Below are 27,354 nucleotides of genomic sequence, written 5' to 3' on the forward strand. Positions count from 1 at the left end.
GTATGGAAAAATAGGACAAATCATAATTAACTGTAGTTTCACATTTCACCATACTAGTTTCTCTCCAATTCAGTGCCGCGTTCAGAACAGCTCAGGGAAGAAATACATACCACATGTTTGAGTCATGCACTCACTGCTGAAATCGGATACCTGTTAGGAAGGGAATGTGCAGACATTCAGAATTACTGTATTCAAAGCCGCTCTAAACTTTTACAACAAAAAAGTTTAAAGTCTCATATAAACACAACTGCATCAGCTTGCTTGACTCTCTGGAAACAGTGCAAACATAGCCATGCCTCGTCTAAGAGAAATCGCCACAATATGCCTCTTGGGATTGGTCCCTTTGAAAAGGGCAGTAAAACTTACACGTGGAGCTTTTTTTTCCTTCAAGGCCTTGCGCAGCATGACTCATAACAGAAGCCGTTCTTAAAATGGAAAGAAATGCAGCAGCAATTAGTGTTTAGAAATACCAAATAATTCCTGCAAGTCCACAGTTGTCTGAGAATGACCCTGTAAAGTAGTCCCACTGTTCTACTCTACCAGTATGGTCGCAAATTTGGGGATGGAATTCCTATTACAGAGCTACACTAAAAAGTTTCTTCTCCCCAGCACTGCAGGTGCCCATCCCTGCTCCATTCCACCCCAGAGAGGAGGGAGAGGGACCCAACAGAAAACGAGGAGGTCAGACTCTTCTGTGCCCGGGACGGGGGCTTCCCCAGCCCTTGCAGCACACCCTGCTCTAGCTTCAGTGCCAAAAGGCAGCACAGAACCACTGGTGAAGCTGCACCTGTATTTCAAGCAGGGAGAGCCGCCAAGTTGCTGACTGTCATAGCCGAGCGTGTTTCTCTGCTATTCAGTAACTTCTTGACAGCCTCAGCCATAAAAGTAATCGCACTGCTTATACATCACCCTTTGCCCCTGCTCCCTCCCGTTCCCTTAGGCCCCTCCTCTCAAAGAGGATCCATTCTATAAGTTACTCTCTATAGTACCTTGTTTCAGAGTATTCTACTGAAAGGCCAAAGGTTCGTTATTGATCGCTGCTTTTGAGAAGTTAAGGGTCTCATTAAAATGGGTTTCTTGTACTTTCCTGTGATAAAATGATAAACTGGGTAACAGTTAAATCACTCCAGGAAGAGGACGGAGAGGTTGGAACCTGCTGTTCGACAAGAAAACCCACAGCTCAACAAAAGCAGGTTTGGTTTATTCGAATGACTTCATTAAATATTCTACAAAGGTAACAAATTGCAGCACAAAGCGCAATCGTACAAGAAGCGCAGTGCCTGGGTTTAGTGCAAAACATACAACTAACTACGGCCAGGGAAGCCCAAAGTTTCAATTCATTTTATTTTTTTATTTTTATTTTTTACAGTGTACATTGTTAAATAATGTAAAGAAAACGGTTGTAATTCAGAAACAGATTTTATGTGGAAAAAGATACTCAAAGTGTAATATTAAACAAAATAATTTAACAGTTCAGTAGCATTAGTTTATTCCTCTAGACTTCAGTTATTCATCCACAGGAGGCGGGAGGGGAGGGGGGGCGGAAATCAATGGTAAATAAAACCAGTTCTTGCATAACATTTAAGTGAAGAAACGACCTCAAACGTATTAGATCAAAATCAAATAACCACGTGCTGCATCCAGCCAATTGGTTCCCCTGCCATGAATATTCCCCTTGTTTCATGACTGCCTCAGGTTTGTCACTGCTGTTTCCAGAGCACACCTCTCCCCTCGCACTGGGTGTGTTCAGGAAACTTCTCTGCGTCCATTCAGAGGGAAGAGCAGAGGTTCCCGGTTTCACTTCAGCCGCTGGGACCCCTGCTTTCTCCCTCCTCTTCCACCACACGCACACCATGAGCTTCCTCCCTCATTCTGTAGCTCTAGTCTGCACTTCAGTTACAAAGAATAAACCCCCAAATCTCAGGGACTCGAGCCCAGCCACCTCGCCACTAGCCTTCGCCCTCAGGCGTTCATCTCCAGCCCGTACCTGCCCTTGCTGCCAAAACTGCTGTAAAAAAAATGACAGGAAAGGAACGGATCTCGCGCATTTCTCTGTAAAAATAAAAGAGTGAGAACATCCGCAGACAGAAAAACGCGCTATTAAGACTCCCTGGGGGAACAGCGCTCCTAGAAAAAAATGCAGGCAAGTAACATCTGTGATGCGCCAGCCTCCAGGACACCCATCAGCTACTCCCAAGTACCAGGAAGCAGTGCCCTCATCCTTCACAGCTTTTTGCAGCACTACATAAATACTGGCTGGTATTATTTTTACTTGGAGGAGGAAACCAGTATTTTCTAAATATGAGAAGGGAGAATGACCAAAGCAGAAGGTACAGTACAGTTACTAAGAGGTGACAAATAGTTACAGTCCTGGTACCAGCTTGAAATTTGATAGAGCAAACAAAATCGTAAATCCTCCAAGTAAGACAGAGGAAACTTCTTGATGCCGGCTGTTTCAAGTACATCCATTGCCGGCAATGGACGTTGCACCAGGACAGTCTGTTCCTGGCTTAAATGGGTTTTACCAAAAAAAAAGGTAAGAAAAGCAATCCCAGCAGACAAGCCCATGCCAACGAGCAACGGCACCTCTCCCTCAAGTCACATCCTGACCAAACATCTTTACCACTTTGCAGGTGGAGTCAAACTGCATCTTAAGTTGGGCCTTTCCCAAGATACACGTTCTCCCCATCCTCTCTCCGTTTCTGATCCAGACCTCCCACCTCCGTAGACAGTATTGGTTAGTCTCGTTTTAGCTTCACCCATAACCCTCCGTCCCACCCCCACCTGGCCCCTGTCACACCAGCAACTTCAGATCTGCCCGCCTGGACAAGTTTCCCCAACACACAGAACGCTGTTCCAACCCGCTGCCTCAATGACTTCCCCCTCCATACACCTACTCTAAACAGTAACGGTATCACTAAATAAACTCCAATGTCCCAGTCACTAGGTACAAATAATCCATCCTTCTCTAAACTTGCCCTCTGTCCACCTGGGGGTCTGCTGGGAAGACGATGCTAACTGCAGAAGCAATAGAAGTCCAAGGCACTAAAATATCCAGCAAGCATACTGGGAGAACAGACAAGTATTCAAGTACATTAATTTATACAATTTTACATTCACATTTATTTATCTAATACAATGAAAATACAAAGGAAAAAGTTAAAGTGTCTCCAATAAGTATAAGGATATAGCTAGCTTTTTTTCCCGTTTTTTTCTTTTTAACTTTTTTAACCCTCTATATTCCACTCATTTTTAAACTACTGTTGTCCAACAACATTTATATATCACAGTGTTTCCACATCAAAACTGATGGTAAGTACATGTCCGCAGGGAACTTTTAAAATTTTTTAAACAATTTAAATTGCTCTAATGCTGCAGTCAAAGCTGTTAATATCTTACTTAAAGCAGTAATGACCTATCAAGCACGGGCTGCACTGCAAGTCCATTCATGTGCCCCATCATTTTGGAGCCAGATACGATTGACTGGGGAGAGGGAGAGGAGGGGGATTTGGACAGCTTTTCTCCTGGTCTTGGTTCTTCAGGGAGAGATCAGAAGCGTGCTAAAGCCTCATGCTAGGATTCAGCTCTCCCACCTCAACACGTGTGGATTCAGCCTCAATCTAGAAATTTTACAGCAAGACTGCATTATCTGACCCTATGACTTCTCTTCACAGCTCTTGTTCCATGCAAGAGCAGAACCCCTTGGTCAAAAGCACTGTCCCATCATAAGGATGCTGATCATCCTCCTCCCCCTTGAAAGTGTGCGGGGAAACTCCCTTTACAGAGAGTTGACAGCAATGGTTGGAAAAGAGAAATTCATTCCCAGTCTGGCAAGCTACCAGTTCATTGCAGCACTAGTAGTTGATACAGGGCCCCATCTCCCTCCCCATGTCCTGTCCCAAGGTCTAGCCAGCACGGTCTCTGAGCACGGCTAAGTGGTCCGCAGATTGGAGCCTGGAGGGTTGCTGATCGATTTTTGCAAATTGCTGATGTTGAAGCTTTGCAAAGATGCGGCACCTACGGGCTGGAACTGGCCGAGCGGTGGCTGTGCTGGACCACCCGTCCCACTCCACGGAGCAGCAAAAGACGCTGCTGGATAACCGTACTGCTGCGGAGGGCACATGGCCTTTGTGAAGGGACCTAAAGAGGTAGCTGATGCTGCAGAGATGGGCGTAGCACCCAGGGAAGATGTCATAGAGATACAGAGCTGACCTGGTGCCGAGAATTTTCTTGCCATTCCAGGGCCCTGAAAGAAAACCCAACCCCCAAGAACAGTTACACAACTGTGCTTAAAAACCACAGGTTCACCCCTTGGTCCACAAGCCATTCCCAACAGATGCTTAGAAGAATATTTCACAGTCCTCCTCTTTAGTTATCCCTTTCCCTTCCATAGCAGGCAATACAATCCTGCACATAAAAGATATAGCTAACAGTTTTCTGGAGCAGTTGTCCAAGCTAGGTGGCAACCGTACTCTGTGTTCGACACCCTGATGAGATAGCAACGACACTGACAGTTTCTCACCATAAATGTTCACAGGTTACATCTCACCTCATAGTTGCTATGCCCTTTGCCAACTTTCTTGCCAGACAGGTTCATGGCATCTCGGGCCCAGTTATCTACCAGCTTGTGCAGGTCATCTGTGAAAGTCCCTTTCCGGCTTGAGGCAATAGCAGTAGGCTGAGACTGGGGTGCTTGGCTGTTCACTGTAGCCCCGACTGTGTTAGTGCTGCTGGTCCCTAGGAATACAAAAAACAGGAATCAAAACTTAGGTTAAAGATCATCCTTCTCTAGTAAATTTAATAATTGTGGTAACGGTACATCAATAGAGCGCCAGTTTAAATGCCATGCAGTTTAATTTTAAGTTTCAATTCCAGGACACACTGAAGTGGGAACTACAAGGAATCCTACAGGCATTTTCTCAGATTAAGAGTATCTCATAGATATGTTTACTTTTCAAGAAGTGCTGCAAGTAGTCATCTTAAGAGGGGAATGGTAGCAGCCTACAGGTCTTTGTAGAGGAAAAAGGAGATTAGATTTCAGCACTGAATGACAAGTACAGTCATGTCATTCTCATCCTATGCCTTTTAATTAGCAGCAACCACTATTGGCACAGGTCAATTCCACCTTGGAGGACAACACTGGATGCTGAATAAGGAGCAGTACAATCAGCATCGCCAGCTGCTCTGTAGCAAATTATCTCCACTTTGTAAAATGAAGAGAAAAATTCACCCAGATTACACAAAAAAGCCACAGTGAGAAACAGCAACTGTTGTTTCCAATAGCTGCCATACTTATGGTCTTGAGGATAACCAGATGGGACTGTCTTCATCCACCAAACAGCCAGGATCAGCAGGGGAAGTCTGCACTGCATTAAATTTTGCTTTTTGCCTCTGAAAGCATTTTTTTGCCATTATGTTCAGATTTCCTATGTCAGAAGAACAAGCATTTCAGATGCAGACAACTAGTACAGCTTAAAGAAGGCAGAAATGAGAGTAGCTCCTCAGATGTGCTTTGACAAGTTTTTCTATTCACTGGGTTGATTGCAAGAACACAAAAACCCCTTCACATAAATACCAGGTTTCGGTTCTGCTAGAAAGCTTGCTGAACATTATTCTGTAGAAAAAAATAAATCTAGCTTTGTTTTGGATAGCCTCACTATCCCACTCACACTTATAAACAAGCAACTGCACTTGAATTTAGGTTTCTCAAAGGCAGACCTCAGAACAGGAATCCAAGAAAGTGTATATTATCAAGTAGCCTAAATTCCCAGCAGTATTGCAAAGTATCCTCATTTACAGTTGTGGAAGCGACAGTTAACCACTAGGGCAGACTTTTTCTGAAGGACACAGTAAAGGCAGAATGAATCTAGGTTTTTCAAATCCATTTTGTACAAAACCAAACAACAAAATCATCTGGCCACTGCAGTGCTAAACCCAGCACTCCTTGCAAGCACACATCTTTACCTACTTGGTTCTCAAAGTCCCTCAAACGTTTCTACTTGCTCACTCTGAAAACTGCAACTGGGAAATCCAAGAAAATCAGAGTCTACGGCAGCCATTTCTGAAGAAAAACTTATTAAAATGAGCATCAAAAGTTCCAGTAATGAAAATCATCTCTCTGTTGCAAAGGCCAAATGACTGAGGCGCTGTCTCTTGCCTGACAGCTACTTCATCTGTTCCACTTTCCCTGGCTATCGGCCACATTCCTTGCAACCACCGCATCAAAGAACTGGCTCCAACCCCTGCAGGAATGTTTCATATTGAGGAGTGAATTAGGAAGGTGACATACTTACTATGCAGGACAAATAAGCAAAGTGTTACTGCCTCTAGTAGTGCTGAGGAGGAAAGGATATGTATCCCTCCCACCAGCTCCAGCTCAAGCATGGAAGTGGCTCCCAGTCTGGGTGGCCACAGGTGGGGCAGAAGTTGTTACAGGCAGGCAGCCGCATGCAACAGTACACACCAAAAGGAAAGAATAAGGTTCCCTGACCAGGGAGTGCAGCTGCAGCACAGATGAAGAGTAATAGGAACACACTGTAAGGTGGCAAGGAAAATCTACAGTGAAAATAACAAGAACCTTAAGCATACATCATGTGGAAAGGGCTCAGAATACAATTATTTAATATGAGCAATGATGTGAAAGGTGAAATTAAAGACAAATGAGGCAAAAGCAAGAAAGAGGTACTGGGGGGGAGCTGCCAAAACCAGTAATAATCACATTCCACCATGAGGGTTCATGCAGGGATTGACACACTTGCTCTCATCTTCTTCATGACGGCCAGTATCTGCTTTTGATATTTTACATTTCCACTTTAATCAGTAAGCACACTGGATCATGGACCTATGCTGGAGAGCTTCCTCAGGCCATGAAAAGGGGAGAATTAATCAAGGTATATACTACAGTGCATTCAGCTGAAGATGTGAGAAATCATTTAGGAAAGTTTAAGTGTTTTGAAAAGGACGGGCTTGGTTCAGGGTGGGAAACATGGGAGGTTAAGAGAGCTTTGTCTCCAAAAGTGATTTTTTTTAGGGAGCTCCTATCTTCAGGTCACAGACAGACCAGCCTACACCATTATAGGTGAGCTACACAATTGCTAAAGCTCCCACATAATGTCAATTTAAAAAATTACTTCTTGGGAATTTCACATTTTAGCTCTGATGTAGTCACCGCCTACAGAAACTGCCATCCAGAAGAGTCTGAAAAGGAAGTGCTTCAACTTGTAGCATCCAATGGAAACAACCCCCCACATTCCTGCTCGGTCACAGCAGCCGTCCCCAGTTCTGCTCTGACATGAAGGATCTGAAGTGAAACAGGCTTCTCTCTCTCCAGCCCGCTACCTATAATGCCTTCATTCTGCCCTTTTATTTTTCCCCCCATAAACTAGCAGTCAAAAGACACCTTTAAAACAGTCTTAAATGCCATGAGCACACACAGGCTTTTCTAAATATCTCTTGCTTTGGGAGACACGCTGGAGATATCTGATGGCTTACTCTTACTCTTTTAAAATGTTGAAGGAGTGTCTGCAATTGGATCCATCACTGACATGGCAAGCCCCATCAGATCTGTAAACAAACCAGCTGCTCAAAGGTACCACTCTAGCACGTTACAGTGAGCAACTGACACTGATGCTCAATTCGCTCTCGATAGCGATGAGCAAAGAGTTCCGCAGTGAAGGTGAGGTTCTGCCTGCCTCCACTTGTCTGCAAGAGTAATAGCCAGACGATTCAATATACTAACAACAGAGTACACATTAGAGGGCATAACATAGACAGACAGATGCTGTGCTGGAGACAGAGTCAGGGAGGTAAGGCTTCAGTGACCAGAAAAAGCTGATGAATAGCTTTACAATCAGGAATCGGAGATAACAGAAATAAGATAATTACTACAGAGCTGGTTGCAAGGACAGACTTTTTTCACCATCTTCCCTGAAGCACAAAGAGAGAGTAATTTGTTAAAGATAAGAGAAACAGTGAGAAATGTTTAGTATCAGCCAACAGTACAAAAAGCTTGGTGAGAAACAGAGGACATGGCACAGCAGGGCTCTTGTAGTCACTACTGGGACATTTTAGGAAAAACCCAAAGACTGGTCTGACAATTTAATCAGTTGTACTTTCAGAAATGGAAGAGGTCCAGCGTCCTACATTTATTCTTCAGAATTCTCAAACCATAGTGAAGAATGTCAGGAGACATTACCATCACAACTGGCTGTTATCACAAAAGGAAAAACAAGTACATCTTCCATTTTTGTCAGGACGTAGGAAGCATTTTACAACTATCAAAGTTTGACTGGTTTACAACATAAGAAAGACTTGATAGGTCAAGTGCTTTTAGTTTGTCACCCTATTTTCTCAGATCTGTGGAATAGTTCAGACATTCCCTGCTAAGCTGTACCACTCTGTTTCTCCAGCTGCACAGTTATAAGCATCAATCACTGTACTGTTTCCTCAACACCGCTGATTCTAACCCAGCATCTTCTCCAGTTGTCACTCTCCACCACAATCTGCAATAGCGTTTCAAGGACAAGACTCCAGGAAGCAAGCAACCTGCAATAAGCCAAGTGCCAGGCCAAGCTGTGCCATGCCAAGTATTACCTGCTTTTACAGGACAGCTACAACACACTTTTCAAAAGGAATCCGTTTCCCTTAGCACCAGTCCCATAAGCAAGAGATATACATGCCAAAGTACTCTTATAGACATATGATGGTCAATTTTGCAGCAAGCCAAGGCCTTGTAAGTAAATGATACTCTCATATGGCTGTTCTTTATATTCCCTAGCCCAAAACAGGACAGGACAGACTAAAGATGATTTTTTAAAGTTAGCTTTGGAAGGAATTTAACTTCTTCCAAGAAAGGAGCCATAAATCTTGTCATTGCAGATGTCAGTGCACAGCTGCACATTAATATACCTAGGAAAAACATTTAAAGCCGCTCAATTTGAGAAATTAAATACCATTATATCCCCAAATCCAATGAAGTGGGATAGAGGTATCATTGCAAAACTGAACAGCCACGAAACAATATCCCCTCGCTCTGACTCACTCCCTTTCTCAAAGGATGGAGCTGGTTGTATTGCAGCTGTCTCTGCAGAAGGCCAGGCCCAGTTCCTGCACACAACTCTCTGGCTCAGCTATGCTACTGCCAACTGTAGCAAGACAGATGCTACAGATGCATGGTACTGTCATGCAGTGCAGCGACTGAAGGTCTCTTTACAGCACTTCAAGCTTTCTCATATCAAGTCATTCCAGAGGGTGGGAAACAAATGTTGGACATTTAAACAGCCCAGCCTGCAGAAGCAGCATGGGAGATGTTGCAGCACTCCCAATAAAAAGCATCACATTAGCAGCCTCGGCTCAAGCGTATCATTACTTCAATCACATCAGAAGTTTGAGGCTCTCTTGTAAGTCTGGCCTAACGCAAGTACAAACGAAAGGATTTTGAAAAGAGCTGCAAGGTAACTCATGAAGGTTGACAGGATGTCTGAAGATGTCTGTTTACCCACCTTTACTGCTATTTGTTGCACATTTAGCTTATCTCCAATTCACAATAAAAACTTCTAAACCTGGGCCCATTAGTAGGTAAGGATCTTTTGACTTTGCCTGAAAATATTCTCTAAGTATTTTTAAAACCCTCAACGCTTCAATCTTTAGCTATCCATCTGCTAATGAACATAAGTCATGATTAACTGTCTACAGGTGGCATCAATACTCTGCACTGTAATCAGCACTACTGCTGAGAACATGCAAAAACACATCCCCATCAGTTTACAGTAGTGTCCAACATAGGAATAATTTGGAAAACAAAGTCTTCTGCACTGTTCCACTATAAAGACTACCTCCCCTCCAAGTCTGATGTCAGCTAACATACACTGAAGCATAATTACTAAGGCAGGCCAAAAGAAAAAGCCCATGCACGCACAACTTGCTAATCCTCCCCAGTTTCTGTCATTTCACTGAACTGTCCTGAAAGTTTCCACCAAAAGAAAATGAGTGCTTGTTATTATGAGTTTAACAGCAGAGAATACCTAACACGAGAACCCAAACTTCTAAAGGTGTGCTAAGAGCAGCTCAGCTGAGCCATGGGATGGGAGGGAATACAAGGTGGCAGATGAGAATGGGCTGCATGAAACAGATCCAAGCAGCAGAATAAAACCAAAAAGACAAAACAAAAAACAGACAAGGAAGGAGTAAAGGTGTTACACACAAAGAGCCAAGCAGGGCGTACTCAGAAATCGGGTCCTCCTGCCACCAGGCTTGAACGTCACTCTCTCAGATGCACAGTTAAACTTCGCACAGCCTGTGAGAAAACAAAAACGGGAATAACAGAGAAAGGAGAGAAGAGACAGAACACCACTACAAGATGTTAGCAACTTGAGGTTGGAAGGGTGAAATGCATTAACATGGCACACAAGAATAAGCCTCAAAGTGTGGACCAAAGAGTATGTAGACAATATACAGAGTGGAAAAACTTCCTCCAACACCTCCAGACACTAGGCCAAGTTTGCAGTGTTACTCTCCAGTACATAACCCGACAATAAGGTTTCAATCTACAGGAAAGCCAAATCCTGGCAAAAGTATCCAATTATAAAAAGGTACTGCACAACTCTAGATACAGGGAGATGATTCAAGCAGCTTCAAAACACTTGAAACAGTTCATTAAAAAAAACCTGTAGAAAATTCTTCCAAAAAGTCTGTTTCCATTTTCTGTCTGTACTTCTCCAATTTCAGCAAAAACATGCATTAGAATTGATGTATTCAATCAGTCTATGGCAAAGCTTTTTAAAAAGATGCTCAAGGGAAAAAAAACCTGGAACAGATAAGTTCAGAGAACTAAAGGAATAAAGCTATCATCCCCTTAATGACTAGCAAGCAAAAAAGCCCTCCCTCTCAAATAAATCAGAGCTGTGTCTGAGAAATTATTTGATAATATACTAACTAATAACAAGCAATCCACAACTTGAGTGACTTGAGTAAATGAACAATTCATTGTTCCTACCATTCCACCCTGCTACCCTAACTCTTCCTCCCAGGATAATTCTTTAACCCACAATTGCGGAACTTGAGCCTTTTTTACCTTTTATCATTAAAAATTCCATTGACAGAAACAGCCAAAGCAGTTTAGAAGTCTAAAAGAACTCAAGTCTTCAGAAATTTCCTACCATTTCAACTATCTGTCAACATCAAAGCTGCTCTGCCCCTTCCTTAGTGTCACTTCGCATTTCCAACTCCCCATTCTCATCTGTCTCCTCAGCCTTTCAGCCAATACCTTTCCCCCAGGTGAGCAGAACATTGCTTGCCACCACCATACTGCACACTTTAATATTCTCTTTGGTGGTTTCATTACAACAGACAGGGCCATGCGCTATATATTCATTACTTCAACAACCTCACACTTCACCTGTGTGAGAAGGTAGATATCTAGTTGCAAAAAACACCCTTATCAGCCTCCATGCATAGGTTGGAGACTACCAATCTACTTTATGCTATTACTAAAAATCAAGTGTCATCCAGTTGATCGTTCACCAGTCACAAAGGTGCAAGACTCAACACCAATTCCATTCAAGTCTTACCTTGGCCCGGTGCCGAAAGGCTTGGTACCGAAAGGGCACCATCACTGGTAAAGGCAGAGTAGAGATTTTCGCTAGAAGGTGAAGGTTTGAGGGGCTGTAACAAATGGTTCTGCCCAGTCTCTGGCACACTACCAGGAGGATGAAGAGTCTGCTGTGGGGGCAAGACTGATGGTGCACTTTGAGCTGACAGATTGCCTAGAGGAAGAAGGAAGGCAAAAAGTTGTTCAACATTTCAGTTACCCACATCATTTTCAAAGCTTCTGTAATTGTTCCCAAGAGATAGGATTAAAAACAGAGTAAAATTTGACTGGAACATTTACTAGGGAGTGAAGTCACTCGAATGATCAGCTGAGCTATTATGCTAGTGATACAGGTAGAAGTGCTGGGGGGCACAGATATCTTCTGGTCAAGCATGACAACCCAGGCAAGAGGGGGGGGGAAGAGGGAGGGAACTATTCCAGTTTCTGAGAAAGCAGTAAGACTAGAAAAATTCTTATTTACTTAAGTTTGAAGGCAACACTGTGCTAGCTCACTGTCACATGCTCACGCATAGCTCCCCTATCGTATAACAAAACAGAAGTGAGAAGCCAGGGTGACTGGATACAGAAACTGTGGCATGACAGGGAATTACCAAAGTGAATGTGCAGGAAGCAGTAAAAAAATATTTCTGCTCACAGTGCTGGCCCTCCAGTGTGGTTTACTCAATGCTACAGGATTTGAGAGACATCTATGATTAGCCAGCAAGCATCTGACATCTATGTCATTCAAACAGTAAACAGAACTATTTTTCTGAGTCCTGTTTATTCTAAGAATGGTTTTAGTAAGAAAGGAAGCCTTGACAATTGAAACTGTTTCTCAATTTGTAAGTACAAAAAAGTGTCAACTCCATTAAAAAAAAATCACTACTTTAACATCCATCAACTGTGACTGAGTATCTGAAGTGTAAGGACACTAGTAATACCATGCTTAATTGCTACTAAAGTAGAGAAAAAAAAATCTCTGAAGATTACTATAGAGACCAGCCCCATTCCGCAAAATCAGTTTCAGGAGGCAACAAGAGCAGTTTATCTTAAAAATAAATATATGAATAAATAAAATAAAAGTTTTCCCCCATACTGTAAATTTACACTTTTCTTCCTAGTCAGAGCCCTATGAGTAACCTCTAAAAAATACAAATCACAACTTTAGAACTGCTCTTGCAGAACAACGTAACCGTATCTTTTAGTAGATTGCAGAAATCACAAGCAAGACTACCAAATAGCGAAAGCAATTTCAAAAATGATCTAGTAATCCAGGCTGTGGAGGAACTGGGACACATATACCCCTCTCCAAAAGACAAGACAGAGGGACAGACATAGATCTAAGAATCAGAGATAGTGCCTTGTCTATTCTATCTACTCAGAAAATTGAATAAAGTCTTACCTGATAGTTGAGGGCTTTTGTTTCCTTGGGAGCTGCTACGACTGGACTTGCTGCCTTTTCCTTTAGTAGGTCGTCTCCTCCTTCCTGAAAGGGGTGCAGCTGGGGGAATAATTACTGCAGGTGGGGCCTTCCCCAATTTCATGTACAGTGACTCAATCTCCTGCTTCTGGCGACTCTGCAGCTCCTGGATCTCTTTAAGGTGCCTAACAAGTTATCAAAGAGTATGACTTACAAAAATTATATGTATATACATGCATGCATACAATCCCTCCCCTCCAGTCAAGCTTGACCAGCTTCTTTGGTCAAACTCTCATTAAGAAAGGTGGAAAAAAATCTTTTCCACAAATAACCACTGAATGCAGATGGCAGAACACTTGCCATTTTCCACTGTGCTCTAACCCTGGCTAGAATTCCAACACAAAGGCCCCAGTGTTGTAATCATAAAACCAGGATAAATGGAAGTACAAACAGGATCATACACCTACTGCAGAAGATCAAATCATTCAGCATTAAAATGCTACAGGAATAGCTAGATTACTCATTTTCTGAGACATATGGCCTTGGAGACTTCTACATTTGTATTACCTTAGGTGGGTTTTTTTCAGAGCAGTTGCATACAAAAGATTTAAAATTGCCAGCTGCCCTAAAAAAAGTTCAACTTCCAGTATAAATAAATTAGTAGGTCACATTCCTTGACTTCTAAGTTTTTTCCTAAGCCAACAAGGATTCTTCAGGAAAAGGAGAACCATTAGAAATGCAGAGCTGTGTGTCATTTTCAAAAGAGACACCACTTTTCCCACTAACTACTAAATTTCAGTGATACACAAAAGCTTCTACATATCTGCAGTCTTATCCACAGTGCAGCAATCAATCTACATATAAACACATACAACAAGGTTACAGGTTAGAAAATGCAGTACAGCAAACGTGTATATACCTTTTTTGTTATAACTGTTATACTACTTTCCCACTAAAGAATCTTACTTCCCACATAAACACGGACAAAGTGTCCTGATACTTAGCAAAGGTTGAGGCTCTTAAAGAAGTTCACTTTTGTTCTTTGTGAAAAGTAAAGTATAGATGAAACTCATATTAATCCTGTTACATATATTTGATTCATGACCACACAAGGAAAAAAGTCTTACTTCTCTCGTAACCGACGGAGTTCCAATTTCAAGTCTTCATCTTCAATATCCGACTCATTGTCACTGCTCATGTAGGAAGAGTTGAATGAGTTGCTAAGGCTCTGAACAGGGAGGCTGATCTTCGACCCCAGGGGCTGGAGGGAGTCTGGGCTCCCTGAGCCGTCATCCAAATCCTTAGCCAACCCGCTTAAGAAAGCAGCCTCCGGTTCAGAGGACGGACCGTTCATGTGTGGGGACTGCCTTGACTCCAACTCTTTCTTCGGAGCTGCAGCTGAAGAAGCAACTTGTTCCAAGCCCACAGAGAGAGGAAGAGTCATTGGCTCCTTCTCTGCACAGCTGACCTCATCCTGAGTCTTTAACACCGAAAAGCGCCCCACTTGATCCGTTGTTGTTGTTACCTGAAAGCGCCCAACCTTAGTAGGCTGACCAACATCTACTGGTAATTGCAGCACAGGAACTGTCTGAGGAATGCCATCTACCACATCCAAGGAAGAGTCAGCGACAGCCTCGCTCTTCCGACTGCCAGCCTGCTTTACCAGTGTACTCTCTGGGCTACTGCCAGAAAGAGATGAAGAATCAGTGGAGGTGGTTTCAAATTGCACCGGCTTAGTTTCAGGTTTGTCACCCTCTTTTAGCACATCATCCACTGCCACGGATACCTAGAATAGAAATGCAATCATGCAGACTTTCTTAGTTCTTCCTTAACGTGATGCTTTTATTTACCTGAACAGTAAGATGCATACGAGAGAGGGAAAATAACTTGTTTGCTTGGTATGCCACAAAGGAAGCTACTGCATCCCTCCAAGTAAGACACTGCCACACAAAATAGTACTTCTAAGCAATCTGGAGGATTAACTCCAAGAAACATAGCAAATTCAGAGGGGACTTCCTTCACAAACAGGACATAATATAGCTAAAAAGCAGCTAACACTAAAGACCAAGGCCAACAGTTACACAGCTAAGGCCTGACATGATGAAATGCTGTATTCACAACTCTAGACCTACATAATCTACTGCAATCTCTGCCCTGAATGAAAACACCATCTGCACAAAGCACTGCATTCACAAGCTCAACATGGACATTTTCTCCAGACAGAAAAGCCCACCATGAGGCACACTGAGCAGGCACTACACAGGAACTGCTCCAAGATCCTGTACCAACAACCAAACCAGTTTAACATCTCCTACCTGAAACCGTCCCATTTTAAGAACACCTGCTCCTGCTGTGGTAGCTGTAGCACTGCTCTCTCCACCACAGGATGCTGAAGCTAAGGAAAAGGAGAATGGTATTAAGAAGAAAATGAGCAATATATTATTTGAACTCCAACCATTTCTTTTTATCTACTTCAAACTCAGCTGACAGTTAACTCCCAACAGGCCTTTGGATTCATGGAGCCTGACCTCTTTTTTTCAATTTTGCCATATAGAACATCAAACTGCAAGTATTTTTCTATAAAGTTTCCCTGCACAGTATACTTGCCAAAAGTGCACTTTTAGATAGCAGTAAAAAAAGCACACCGATTCAAACAGGGATGTGAAATAGCCAAAGAATAAAAAACAGAACTGGAATTTATGTAAGAAAAAGCTTATTTTAATTCAATACCCACAATGACTACCTAACTTTCACAAATGCTGGGGACAATTTATTAATATAAAAATGGTAAGCTGAAGAAATGCTATAAACCACATTTATTCAAAGCAGTCTATCTGAAGCTTTCAGAGCTGGATTCTGAGGTGTCAGCTCCCAATTTTGTTGCTGTATGCACTGGCAGTATAAGGTTACAAAGCTGAGAAATAACATTCTGGTTTTAAATCAGTTCTATTGGACAGCTTGCTGTGCTTATTAAGCAACTTCCTAGTTTGTTTAATTTTACCTTCAAAACTTCAGCAGGCAAAACCCAACTCATTTTCTAGCAGACAAATGAGTTCTACAGTATAGTTCACTACCAACATACCAAAATGGGAATATTTTATTTTCCTACTGGTTTTATTAGCTTTTGAAGGTTTGTCATTGAACTTCAGAGGCACATGCAAGTTAAATAATGTTTACTAGATAGTTCAGAAATAATTTTAGTACCACATCAACAGTTTTTTTAAAAAAGAAGATTTTTTAAATTAAAACAATTAGGAGAATACTGACAGGAAACTCTCAACTATTTTGCAAGCTGTTGGGTGTGTGTGTCCCCCCCAACAATTAAACTCGGTTTAGATTTGAAAGTCATTGATCATTCAGACTTCAATTGTTGATCATCCAGTCAACCTTTAGTTGTTCTAAAGCAGCCAGAAGGGAGTCTGGTTTTCCTACTACCTTTCTTAAATTTTTGGTAGTTTAACCTTCATTTCTCTATTTAAATAGAAAGGAAACACTCTTAGGTTAGGGAGAGGTATCCCACACATTGAACACAACATGATGATGCAAGATAAGAAGTCTTACTGTTGTTGCTGAGAACATAACACGTGACAGAAAACAGTTCCTTCAAATCCTGAAGCTGTACCTTAGCAGCATACTGGAGATTCTTTGCAAGTCTTAATTTAGCATTTTGGACAGCTTTAAATCCTAAATGAGTGACTATAATATGCATATACATCATTCCCCTCTTGTGGGCTACAGTGGAAATTTTCAGTCTAGTTACTAAAAACTAATACGATCCTTAAGAAATTGTCATTGTATGACTTACTGAAAAAGGCTCTATCCTTCTAAGTTACTAGTCTGTTCAATTTTGGATTATATCTCCATAGTGAGAAACCATCTAAAATAATCAAGGCTGTCTTACCATCCTTCAGAGACTGTGTTGCTGTGGACACCAGCCCGGTAACCGTTGTAGATGCTACTGAGGGCACAGCCTACGGATTCAAGGGGGAAAACAAAATAAAATTAAATTAAAAGAATTGGCAATTTCATTGAATGTCAACAAATCCACCATACTGCATACCACACAATCTTTTATGTCCACTAGGGTCAAAGTATGACCCACGACAAGACAAATGCAGAGTTTTTAACCTCCAAAGCAAGCAGTATCAGCAAGACATTTTGCATGCCTTACAACCATGAGGCTGTCAGCAGAACACCCATTTCTGCTCTGCAAAAGTAATGCATAAGTAGCCACTTGGAGATCACAATGTCAATTATTATCTTCATTCTGTAACAAAGTTTATTATTATAGTCTTCTAAAATTCCAGGTCCCCACTTTAAACATCCCTCCCAAATTAAGAGTGACGTATCACGTACTGCTTGTTTAGCGCTCTTCCCCCTTATTCCATAGCCACTTTTCCTTCTAGTTTGGTGACATTAATGACATCACCAGAAAAACTGGATTAAGAACTAATACCAAAACCAGCCTCAGGAAATTCGTAATCTATTGCAACATACAGATTTTTCCTGTTTTGGTTGACTCAGTCCCACGAACTGGAAGATGACTCTTCATTTTTATTTTTAAAAGTCTAAAGACTGGTGTAGTGATATTAAAAGCAGTGACTTAAGAGCATAACCTTGAGAAAACACTGCAGTTTTTCAAGACTACTAAACTGCCAACATTGCAAACGTACACAGGCAGGAGCAGAAGTCACTGGAACAGTCTCTGGACTAAGGGTTCTTCTCAGCTTAGCATCCAGATCTTCCAGTGGCTGTTGGGACTGAGAAAGGAAAGAGTAAACAGCTGTCCCAGCTCAGGAGAAATACATCACATTTGAGAAACAGCCATATTTAATACTAAAATTTAAAGCAGTCAGTACAGCTTTGACATTTCTATCATGTTCCCTTCCTACATGTTTACATTTAACATGTATAGCACAGTAAGACTGGAAGCAATTTAAGCAACATATTTGGTAAAAAACAGAAAAGAAGCATTAACTGGAACTTCTGGTTTTCCTAAAGTTAGCATGAAATTTGCATTCCTGCTTTTAAGAACTGAGTAAATATGCTGCAAGCCTCCAAGTTCTACATTTTCTGGTTGGATAACAGAGATAATTTGTATTATGGAATATCTAAAATCTTGAAGAAAGTAAGTCAAAGAGAAGGAAAAAAAAAAATCAAAAAGATGCCATAATTTCAAAAGCAAGCATGGATAAAGCAAGAGTGAGGATAACACAAATTTAAATTAAAAAACAAAACAAACAAAAAAAACCCCAACCACACACTTACAAGTTCCCTCAAGGAAGCTATCTGGATGGATTGACTTGAAGAGGAAGAAGGGAGAAAGGCAGAATCTCTCTTATTACTTATATTTCAGCTGTTTGAGCAGGCATTCAAGATATTTTTCAAACTTGGCCAACTGAATTGGTGAGGGGAAGAGAAGAAGAATACCTAAAAATCTTAAAGATAAGAAAAGTTTGGATTCACTCAAAATTAATAATTAGGGCCATATCCATAAGATACATAAGGAAGAAGAAAGTGTGGGCGGATATCACTAAGTTACAATTCTGACCCTATGGAGTAGAAATTTCCATCCAAACTTCAGGATCACTAATCTTTCCATGTCTTTCATATTAAAAAGCTAGATCTGTTTTTAGAACTGAAGCTGAGGTCACAGCAACATAAAAACATTACCTTCCACTTTCAAGAAACTGAAAGGTAGAGGTACACAATAGCATAAAGATGCTTTCAAACAGGTTGCCAGGATGACAGTCTTCCTGAATTGTGGATTCCAAAACACAACCAAAAAAATCTAAGAACAATAAACCCTGTATCAATTCCATTAAAAAAAAAAAAAAAAAAAACCACAAGAAGATGCAGACTTCTGACTCCATTCAGAAATCCAAATGCTTAGCAGAGAAGTGAGCTAATTTAATTCCATAATACTGTAAAATAAAGAGAACATTTCACCTGAAATACTATATAATTCTCATCACTTATGCTCACAAGTAGACATTTGCTTCAAGTAGTCAAAGAGCTTAGACATCAGAATGATCCGGAAATAAAGATTTTCTTATGGAACACAGGTACCAAAATGAAGCTTGAAAAACTAATCAAAATACACTTTAAAAAGCAATTAGGGAATAAACAGAACAGGGATTGAAGACTAAGGAACAAACTGTCCAAAACTGGTCTTGAGATGACATGTACTTTGTCCGCAAATTAGGAGTCTGGTACCAAGGAAAGAAAAAAAAAATAATAAAAATTGTGTAATGAGCTACTGACAGAAGCAGTAAGGAAGGAAAGCCTATCTACTTAAAGACAAGCCAGTAATTTTCCAGATAGTATTATGTGATAGCAGCAAATGCTCTCAACAGTCAATTAGATTTGATCCAGTTGGTCTCCTCCAATTTTGTCTCACTCCTAGACAGGCTTTAGAGTTCAAATAAGAAGTAAAATTAGGTAAGCTGTTTGCAAAGGAGAAGAAGCAAGGGACCTATAGTTGTGCCTCTTCCATACGACAAATCCTGCCAGAAATAGCTATAACAAACAGGAAGAAGCCTTTTGCAGTGGTACAGTGGCTTGAGTCATGTAAGTGGCTACAAGGGCTTTGAGTTTGGGGGAAAATATTACTAATATTACTAATAATACTAATATTACTGAGCAATGACCATAGAAAGGACTATGAACTTAGCATGACTGATTTTAAACAGCTGCCTCTAGATCCATTTGCTACCCTTGCTCATGGTAAGAACACAGATAAGAATTATCACCAAATTGCTGTCTCTTCTTCATCAAAACCATGCTTCAGAAAGAACTGGTTGAAAGGCATAAACCAGCTTCTGCCTCCAGAAATTGGAGGAAAAAAAAGTGTCGCTTGCTAACACTATCATCTTATAGCTCTACATAAGTCATTCAGTTTCTTGCTCAGTTTGGAGGCAGAAGATATGCATTTCCTGATTACACACAGGGCAGGAATATGGTCCTCATTCAGCCTGCTAGAAAGAAACTGCGTAAAACCAAATACAGCAGCACTCCTTTCATGACAGGTTTCAAGAGCCATACATTCACTTTCATAGTTTTCTTACACAGAAAGCACAAGTTTCTGCCTTTTCACACTGAATAATACTTCCCAAGTAGTGGACTGATTCTCATTGCTTTACAAAAGATTTAAACATGCTTTAATTAAAAAGAAGAGACAACCAAGAAGTAGTCCTGGACACAGAGGCCACCTGCAAGGACTCCTTGATTAAGGTCACTGATTTGCATTTGCTCCATCAGATGAAGACCAAGAAGGTGGTAGAGCAGCAATAGACAGGATGAGACCTCAACTTTCAGCACATTGTAACTTGGGTCCGCTAGACTGTTTCCATCCTAACCTCCAGGACACACTCTACATAAATCTTAGACCACCTAAGAGAGATTCTTAACAGATCACAAAATTATGACATTCTACTGGGAGAATAAGAGAAACTGCTGAATAAAGACAGAGCTTCTGCATAGAGAGCACTGGAGGAAAAAAGCTGGAAAGTTAAAAAGGGACTATTAATGTCATAACCAACATAAAACTACATGAAAGCATCTAATACGCCCTGCTGCTCAACTCTCCTCATGTCTTCAGAACCAGGCAATACCATAGTTCTCACATGTGAAAGAAAGAAATGGAAATACTATTCCAATAGTATCTTTGAAGATTAGTAGCCTAATACATGTAATTCAGTTTTTATAGTTTTAGCTGTAGAACATGAGGCATGACAGCTCATTAACCAAAGTTGTCTTAGCACAGTATAAATTTGCAATTTTCTAACACTATTCTTTTGTATAAGTCAGCTTAAATCCTTTCAGATAGAAGTTTTCTCATCAAGCTATTGTAAATCCCAAAAAAGGAACATCTTGCAAAGAACTAAAATTACTTCTAAAGTTTATTTTAAATTCCCTTCCACAGGTAAAACTTGAATTCAAGACCACCATTGCAAGACATGAGAGGGAGAATGTTACCAGAGTGTTATGGAGAAGACTTGATCAAGGTTAGCTCAGTCTGCATTAAAAAAAAAAAATCAGGCCATAATGCTAATAAGTATTGTACAAGTTTTCACACTGCAGCTATTTTATTGGAATTACTTTAAAATTATAGTTAAGACTTAAGTGAATAATTCCTTTCTATAAAAGGACAGACTCCAATTCGAGTGAAGCTTTTGGACACATATTCTAAGACTATTCACTATAGACTTAAGCCACAGGTAAAAGAAGTTAATAACTGTAGGAAGCACATGTACACTGGAAAACACTAGATTTGAGACAAAAGTACTTTGAGCCTTAAGCAGGTACCACTACGTACTCACTTGAATCGTATCTTCTTTACAGGTTTGAACATAAAATTAGGGTGATAATTCTGTGCCAAGTGTACTTTAATACAATTCTATAGAAAGTCATCTTTGTGTTTATTCACAAACTTCTTTCAAAAGCACCACAACTCTATCTCTTGGTCTCATGGGTTTTGTTCAGTTATTTTTTCAGCTTTTCTTTGCATATTGAAGTGTAGTGTTCCCATGTTACATCTCATTACACGGCATGTAGAAGATCCATGAAACAGTTTTGTCTTAATACAGTTCTTTCAACTACGGGGCAAGGGGCTCATGTCTATTTTTTAGACAGACGTGAAGACCTATTTATTCTTCATGGTCTTGAACTGATCACCTGTCCAATTTACATACAAAACATCCAAGCTAACTATTGCATACAAGGACAGAATCTGAGCAAGGGAAGCCAATGTTACATTTCAACTCATGTTTATGATCAGGAGCTTCAAATACCTTTTGCAAATCTGAAAGCCTAGTGAAATCAGAGTGTAGTAAAAGCCGCAAAAAAAACAGAACAGAAATTCACAACGCCAGCAATTTTGCATTTTCATTAACACTTAATTGCAGTATATATTGCTTCCCTAAAGAGCTATTATTTTGCTACTATACACTTTTCAAGAAGAAACAGTTTTAAGTTTTATGCACATTCACCTGTGTTATGCTTTTAAAAACCCTCTAAAGTTCAGGTTAACACACTAAAAAACCCAAAGCCTGATTAATTGTTCCTGTACTTCAGACACTGAGTGCTGCATCCTGAAGGGCAAGCTACATATCCAGTGCTGAAGTGACTGGCTACTGCTACAGTTACACAAAAGGGGTTACTCAGTCAAAAGAAAAGAAAAACAAAGGCATTAATAACATGCAATGGAGAGTTTAATCGAAACATGCTCTTTGAAAGGAAAAGCAGCAGATAAAATCTGTCAAGTTGTGTAGCACCTGAGTTAGTGAAGGTCCTGGAAAAGGTGGCAGCGGCTCACTGGATGGAGTGCCAGCCGGAAGTTCAGAACCTACTGGTAGCACCTATGGATAATGAAGAGGAAACGCGAGTCCATCAGACACGGAACAACAGAAGGATCAGATACCAAGCTACAGTCAGTCATGTCACACAACAGAAGCCTCAGCACTTTTTTTCTGTAGAGACCTACTTCTTGGAGAGTTAGCATAGAGTCTTTAGGGATTTTTGCAACAAAGCTGGGGGAAGTTGTTTGTTTGCTTTTGTTTTATTTTTTAATCCAGATTATCTTTAAGCAGCCACAATGTCCAGTTTAAACAAGCTGCTGCGTCCAGAAACAAAGCATCTTGGGGTTATAATTTTCAAGTCTGCAAGAAATGCTACGATAATTATTTCAAAAAGCAATTAAGTTTCCAAGAAGGGCCCAAGAATGCACTCAATGTCCTTACAACAGATCTATGTTAACTGCCCATTAGCAACAGCAAGCTTCATGCTTCTGACAAATTGATCCAAGCAACAGGACTTGAGAACAGGAACTGTCATGCCTGGGGATGTCTGCATTTGTTGAGAAGCAGATTTCTAGACCTCTCACACCAATCTCTTGATCCATCACTTTTTTTGATCCTGAAGGGTGTTGACGACCCGCAGAAGATGACCAGGCCATGCAACTGGGTAGGGGGAAGTCACCCAGGTTATGTGGAAGAGGTTAGAGAGACTGGAAAGGTTAGAAGGAGGCATCAGAGCCTCCCTGCCAGGTCAGACAGCACATTCCAGTTAGTTATTTCCATTGTTAGGGAAATGGGAAAATTAAGTGATCCATCACACAATTTGCAATTCTTATTCTCAGCTGCAATCTTGAGGCTTGACCGTGACTTTGAAGTTTGAGAAACACATGACAGCCTTATGAGTTATAGCATTGGTCAGCTGGCTTCCCTTGCACGATAGTGAGCACTGCTGGATATGGGTAATTGGCCCAAAGTCTACTCCAGTCCTCAACAAGCAGAACCAGTTCTAGCTTGCAGTCATGTTACCACAGCTTAACTAATGGTTCAAATTGCAGTAATAAGTGCCCAGTGCAGATACACTCCATAGTTATCTATTCTTCCAAAAAGTTTCAGCAGGAAATACACCAAGTTGCATTACCTCAGCTTTTTTGTGCACTAGGAACATACACATGGACATTACCTGTTCTGAGGAGTGATGAATTTTTAAGCTGTGGTAAGTTAATCATTTAGTTTACAAATAACAGGCAATACATACTTTAAATAAATTCATAAGACAAGTCAAAACACATTTAACTGGCTAGGTTAACACGCTGGCCATAAACAAAATAAAATACAGAGTTTAGTAAACCCCAGAAAACTGAAGCAATAAGCTCCTTAAAGCTCAAAACCAACACAGAAAGTGAAACTAAAATGAAGCTTTGGAAAAAACCAAACTAATTGATGAGTGAAAACTTCAGAGAGGAGGTAGATTTTCCACAACTGACAATCAAAACCCCCAAACATTTATTACATTTAAACCTAAGCCTTTGTAATTACAACTTTGCAATTAGCAGGTTTCTAACTGCTCCTGAATCAATACCAGTTTTTATCATTTTCTAATCTTTCTCTTCTAATTCTCAACCTCATTCCAATATAAATGAATGCCTTTGTGTCTAAATTTCCTTCCAACTTCCTTTGCACACATTCCCACTCCTCCATAGTGGAAATTTTCTACTTTGTTTGACTACAAAGAGTACAAGGGAAAGACTACTAATGAATGGAGATGCTAAGCGCATTAGCTCAATTTGAGTGGCCTGAAACTGGTTAATAGCAAGGCTGGCTAAAGACCACCAACACAAAGCATTGGTGAGTGGAAAAGAAAGTTACAGAAACAAAAAGAAGTGAGTATTAAGGTTTTTGGTTTGTTAAACACCTGAAAGCTTCTTCAACCTATTTCCATTTAACTTTGAAAAGGAACGGGCTACCAATAGTTTAAAATATTGAAATGCACTGTCTCCCAAGATGGGGAGCCATCTGAAAGAAAACAGGTGGTCTAATTTCACATATTGATACATCCGGTTAGTGAGCAGGCAACAACATCCACAACACATCTCAAGTGGTTACTAGAAGTCATGACTATTATGAAAGAGTGTTTGTTTCAAAAGCATGATTCTGTAAACAAAAGAGTTTGGTTTTGGATATCAAGATATCTTTTAAACTTCTCAAAATTCTGCTTTCATAAATCTAACATTTGGAAGGAAAAGAGCCTCCAGGCACCACATAAGCAGCAGAGGACTTTTAAAAAAAAAAAAAAAAAAACAACCCAAAAACCCCCCCAAAAAAACCCTTTCAGTCAGGATCACCCTTGCCTTCGAGGAACTAGCTAATGATAAGAAGAAAAGCTAAGCTATCCCGACTACTTTGTGAAACATACAACCACCCTTTCTCATTGTAGTGATCATGTACAAGATAAAAAGCTTTTTGAAGCAAGCCTTCCAAATTCTTTTTAAAAAAACAACAACAAAACCCACAAAAAACCAAACCACAGTTGCTTCACGCTGTAGTTTAGGAGTAGGAAAAATTAACAACAACACTAGAGAGCTCTCTCAGAGGCACAATATAGAACTGGACTTTTTTTTCCCCAATACGAACAAAATAAAACACCTCTTGGGACAGATAAAAACAATCAGAGTATAAAACTTTCAGTATTATATTAAATGAAGACACCTCTGCCTGAATAAATATTTTGCTTTATAAAAGGGATTCTGCTCAAGAAGGCTGTTTCCCACAATATTTCAATATTCACACAAATGTTGCATTTCTTACCGGTACCCTGCTAAGAGGGGGCTTTGAAGGAGAGGTCCCTGGTTTCACCACTGCTGTTGCAATGCTGCTCGATGCCGAAATATAGCTGACTGGGGTGATCACTTGCCCAGGAGTGGCAACTGGCGTCAGTACCGGCAAGCCGGTTGATCCAAGAGGCAAACTGCTTGGAGGTATACAAGTGCTAATGGATGTCAGGGGTTTCGTTGGTGCAACAACAGTGGTTGGTATCCCAGGAATAACTGTAGTTTCCATTACCAATGATGTCTCCAGAGATACTGATGGATGCACTGTTCCCACATTACCATGTTCACTGAAGAGAGACCGTAGCTTTTCTTCCAGGGTCTTTATATCATCAATACCAGGAGCTTTAGACTGAGCATCAGCATCAGCTTCCAGACAGTGAATATGAGGCTGATTGGGTAACGGAGCTGGTTGAGGCTGGCTGTGTATCAAAGTTTGCTGTACTGCAGGCAAGTTAGTGACTGGTTGTGGTAAGACACCAGGTAAGGGAACCTGGGGCAACATGGGTGTTGCACCTGGAATCTGGGGTAGGACAGGTGTTGATGTAATTCCTGATGGGACAAGTAAGGGATGTATCACTGGCTGAGTGACTGAACCACATACACTTGTTGCTACTGAGGATGATAAAGGTGCAGAGATTGGAAGAGATAAGCCAGCTGCATTGCAGAGCTGTGATTTATCCATAGACTGCCCACTCTCAGGTAGTGACTGTGGAGCACTTACAACTGTTGTTTCTGCCAGACTGGAGACAGAGCCACTGCTACTAAGCTGAGGAAGCTGCAAAGCCACATTCTGAGCCAGAGACAGAGCAACAGATGTCTGTGGTGCTGCCATACTACTTACAATCTGAGGAGTAGACTGAGATGTCACAGCTGGTGCAACGACACCAAGACCAGTGACACCAGGAACCTGGGTAGATGGCAGTGCCAAAGACGATGGTGTGCTGATACTGGGGGCAATGTCTCCAGTTACTGGCTGAGCCGGCTGGGATGTGGTAGGTAAGGAGAAAGAAGCAGGGGCGCTCACACTGGAAGCGACACCTGTCGATTGCTGTCCAGATTGTGAGGCTGGAGGTGGAGAAACAGAGCTTGGCACACTTGCACTTGGTGCAACTCCAACAGTTGCACTTTCTGCAGGCAAAGTAACAGATCCTGGAAGAGAAACACCTGTGCTGGAGGGAACAGATATTGAAGAAGCAGCCACAGACACAGGAGGTGCACCGCTGCCCGCCATGGTAGAAAGTGCAGGTGGAAATGGGGGTATTGTTTGGTTGAACACTGGAGGAGCTGTACTAGGTCCTTCTGTCATTTGAGCATGCCCCATCTCAGAGAAAGCTTGCTGCAAGCTCAGTGATGATGCTGAGTGGGAGAGATTCATTCCAGGACCATGCAGTGGAGATGCAGCAACTGGAAGAACAGAAAAATGTGAGTCTACCTGGAAAAGTTCATCACAGTATTATTGTCTATTGCTAGACTAAGACCACATTTACCTCTCAGCATAATAAAAAAAATAATTACAAATCCAGGCTTACATTAAAATACAGAATCAAGGTTTCAGAGTCTTGCAGACAGCCCATCAACATTTTTTTCCCCATGAATCCTGCAAAGTATCACCCAAATTATAATCACTTCTTACCGGCACAGACAGTTCCTTACTTCCCCAAGTACTTTAAGAGGTCTTTAGGAACAGTTTAGTTAACTAACTTTGGAGTTTTGATGAACATGCCTTAGCCATCAGACTTTAAGAGTTTAGATAACTTACCCATATCTGGAGTTTCTTTTCCTCCAGGAACAGCAGATGTGAAAAAGCCCTGTTCTTTCAACCGACTCTCAGGGACAGGGCTGACAATAAACCGTCTTCCTGCAGAATGGACAACCTGGGTAAAGGAGCTAGGAGGAACCCCTAAACAGAAAGAAGTTAGATGTTTAGTGATACATAGTGGTAACTAAATACATAAACTGCAATATCGAATGTGCACTCCATCATACAAAATAAAAACTTGGCTGCACCCATCCGCTGAAACAGAAAAAGGTAACTGCCGAAAGAAATCACAAAAGACTTACCTATTCTTTGTGGCATGGAAGATGTAGGATCTGGCTGTTTGAACTCTAATTTCTGTAAAGTAAGATAAAATTTAAAGTTCTATTCTGAAACAGAAACCCACAAGATAGTTCTTAAAATGCTAGCTTACTGAAATGTGGGCATTTAAGGTAAGCGGTACCTTG

At 41.0% G+C, this 27,354-nt stretch overlaps 2 protein-coding genes across 12 annotated transcripts in view; one reads left to right on the forward strand and one right to left on the reverse strand.

Moving 5' to 3' along the window:
• Positions 1–27,354, forward strand: part of NINJ2 (ninjurin 2) — a 307,674-nt gene that overhangs the window by 121,830 nt on the left and 158,490 nt on the right. The window lies entirely within an intron of this gene.
• Positions 1,181–27,354, reverse strand: part of WNK1 (WNK lysine deficient protein kinase 1) — a 107,348-nt gene continuing 81,174 nt past the window's right edge. For 6 of the 11 annotated variants that reach the window (XM_049822631.1, XM_049822627.1, XM_049822630.1 and 3 more), the window contains 14 exons: positions 27,193–27,244; positions 26,891–27,031; positions 25,109–26,535; positions 22,283–22,366; positions 17,681–17,767; positions 16,909–16,978; positions 15,323–15,402; positions 14,135–14,793; positions 12,990–13,192; positions 11,568–11,762; positions 10,202–10,294; positions 7,885–7,926; positions 4,550–4,737; positions 1,181–4,246 (listed from right to left, as the gene is read on the reverse strand). In XM_049822631.1, coding sequence (XP_049678588.1) covers positions 3,932–4,246; positions 4,550–4,737; positions 7,885–7,926; positions 10,202–10,294; positions 11,568–11,762; positions 12,990–13,192; positions 14,135–14,793; positions 15,323–15,402; positions 16,909–16,978; positions 17,681–17,767; positions 22,283–22,366; positions 25,109–26,535; positions 26,891–27,031; positions 27,193–27,244 — 3,636 coding nt within the window. In that variant the 3' untranslated portion in view covers positions 1,181–3,931. The remainder of the gene's footprint in view (positions 4,247–4,549; positions 4,738–7,884; positions 7,927–10,201; positions 10,295–11,567; positions 11,763–12,989; positions 13,193–14,134; positions 14,794–15,322; positions 15,403–16,908; positions 16,979–17,680; positions 17,768–22,282; positions 22,367–25,108; positions 26,536–26,890; positions 27,032–27,192; positions 27,245–27,354) is intronic. The other 5 variants (XM_049822622.1, XM_049822625.1, XM_049822624.1 and 2 more) reach the window with 5 other exon arrangements.

Source organism: Accipiter gentilis, chromosome 18 (assembly GCF_929443795.1).
Source record: "Accipiter gentilis chromosome 18, bAccGen1.1, whole genome shotgun sequence".
Lineage (NCBI taxonomy): Eukaryota > Metazoa > Chordata > Aves > Accipitriformes > Accipitridae > Astur > Astur gentilis.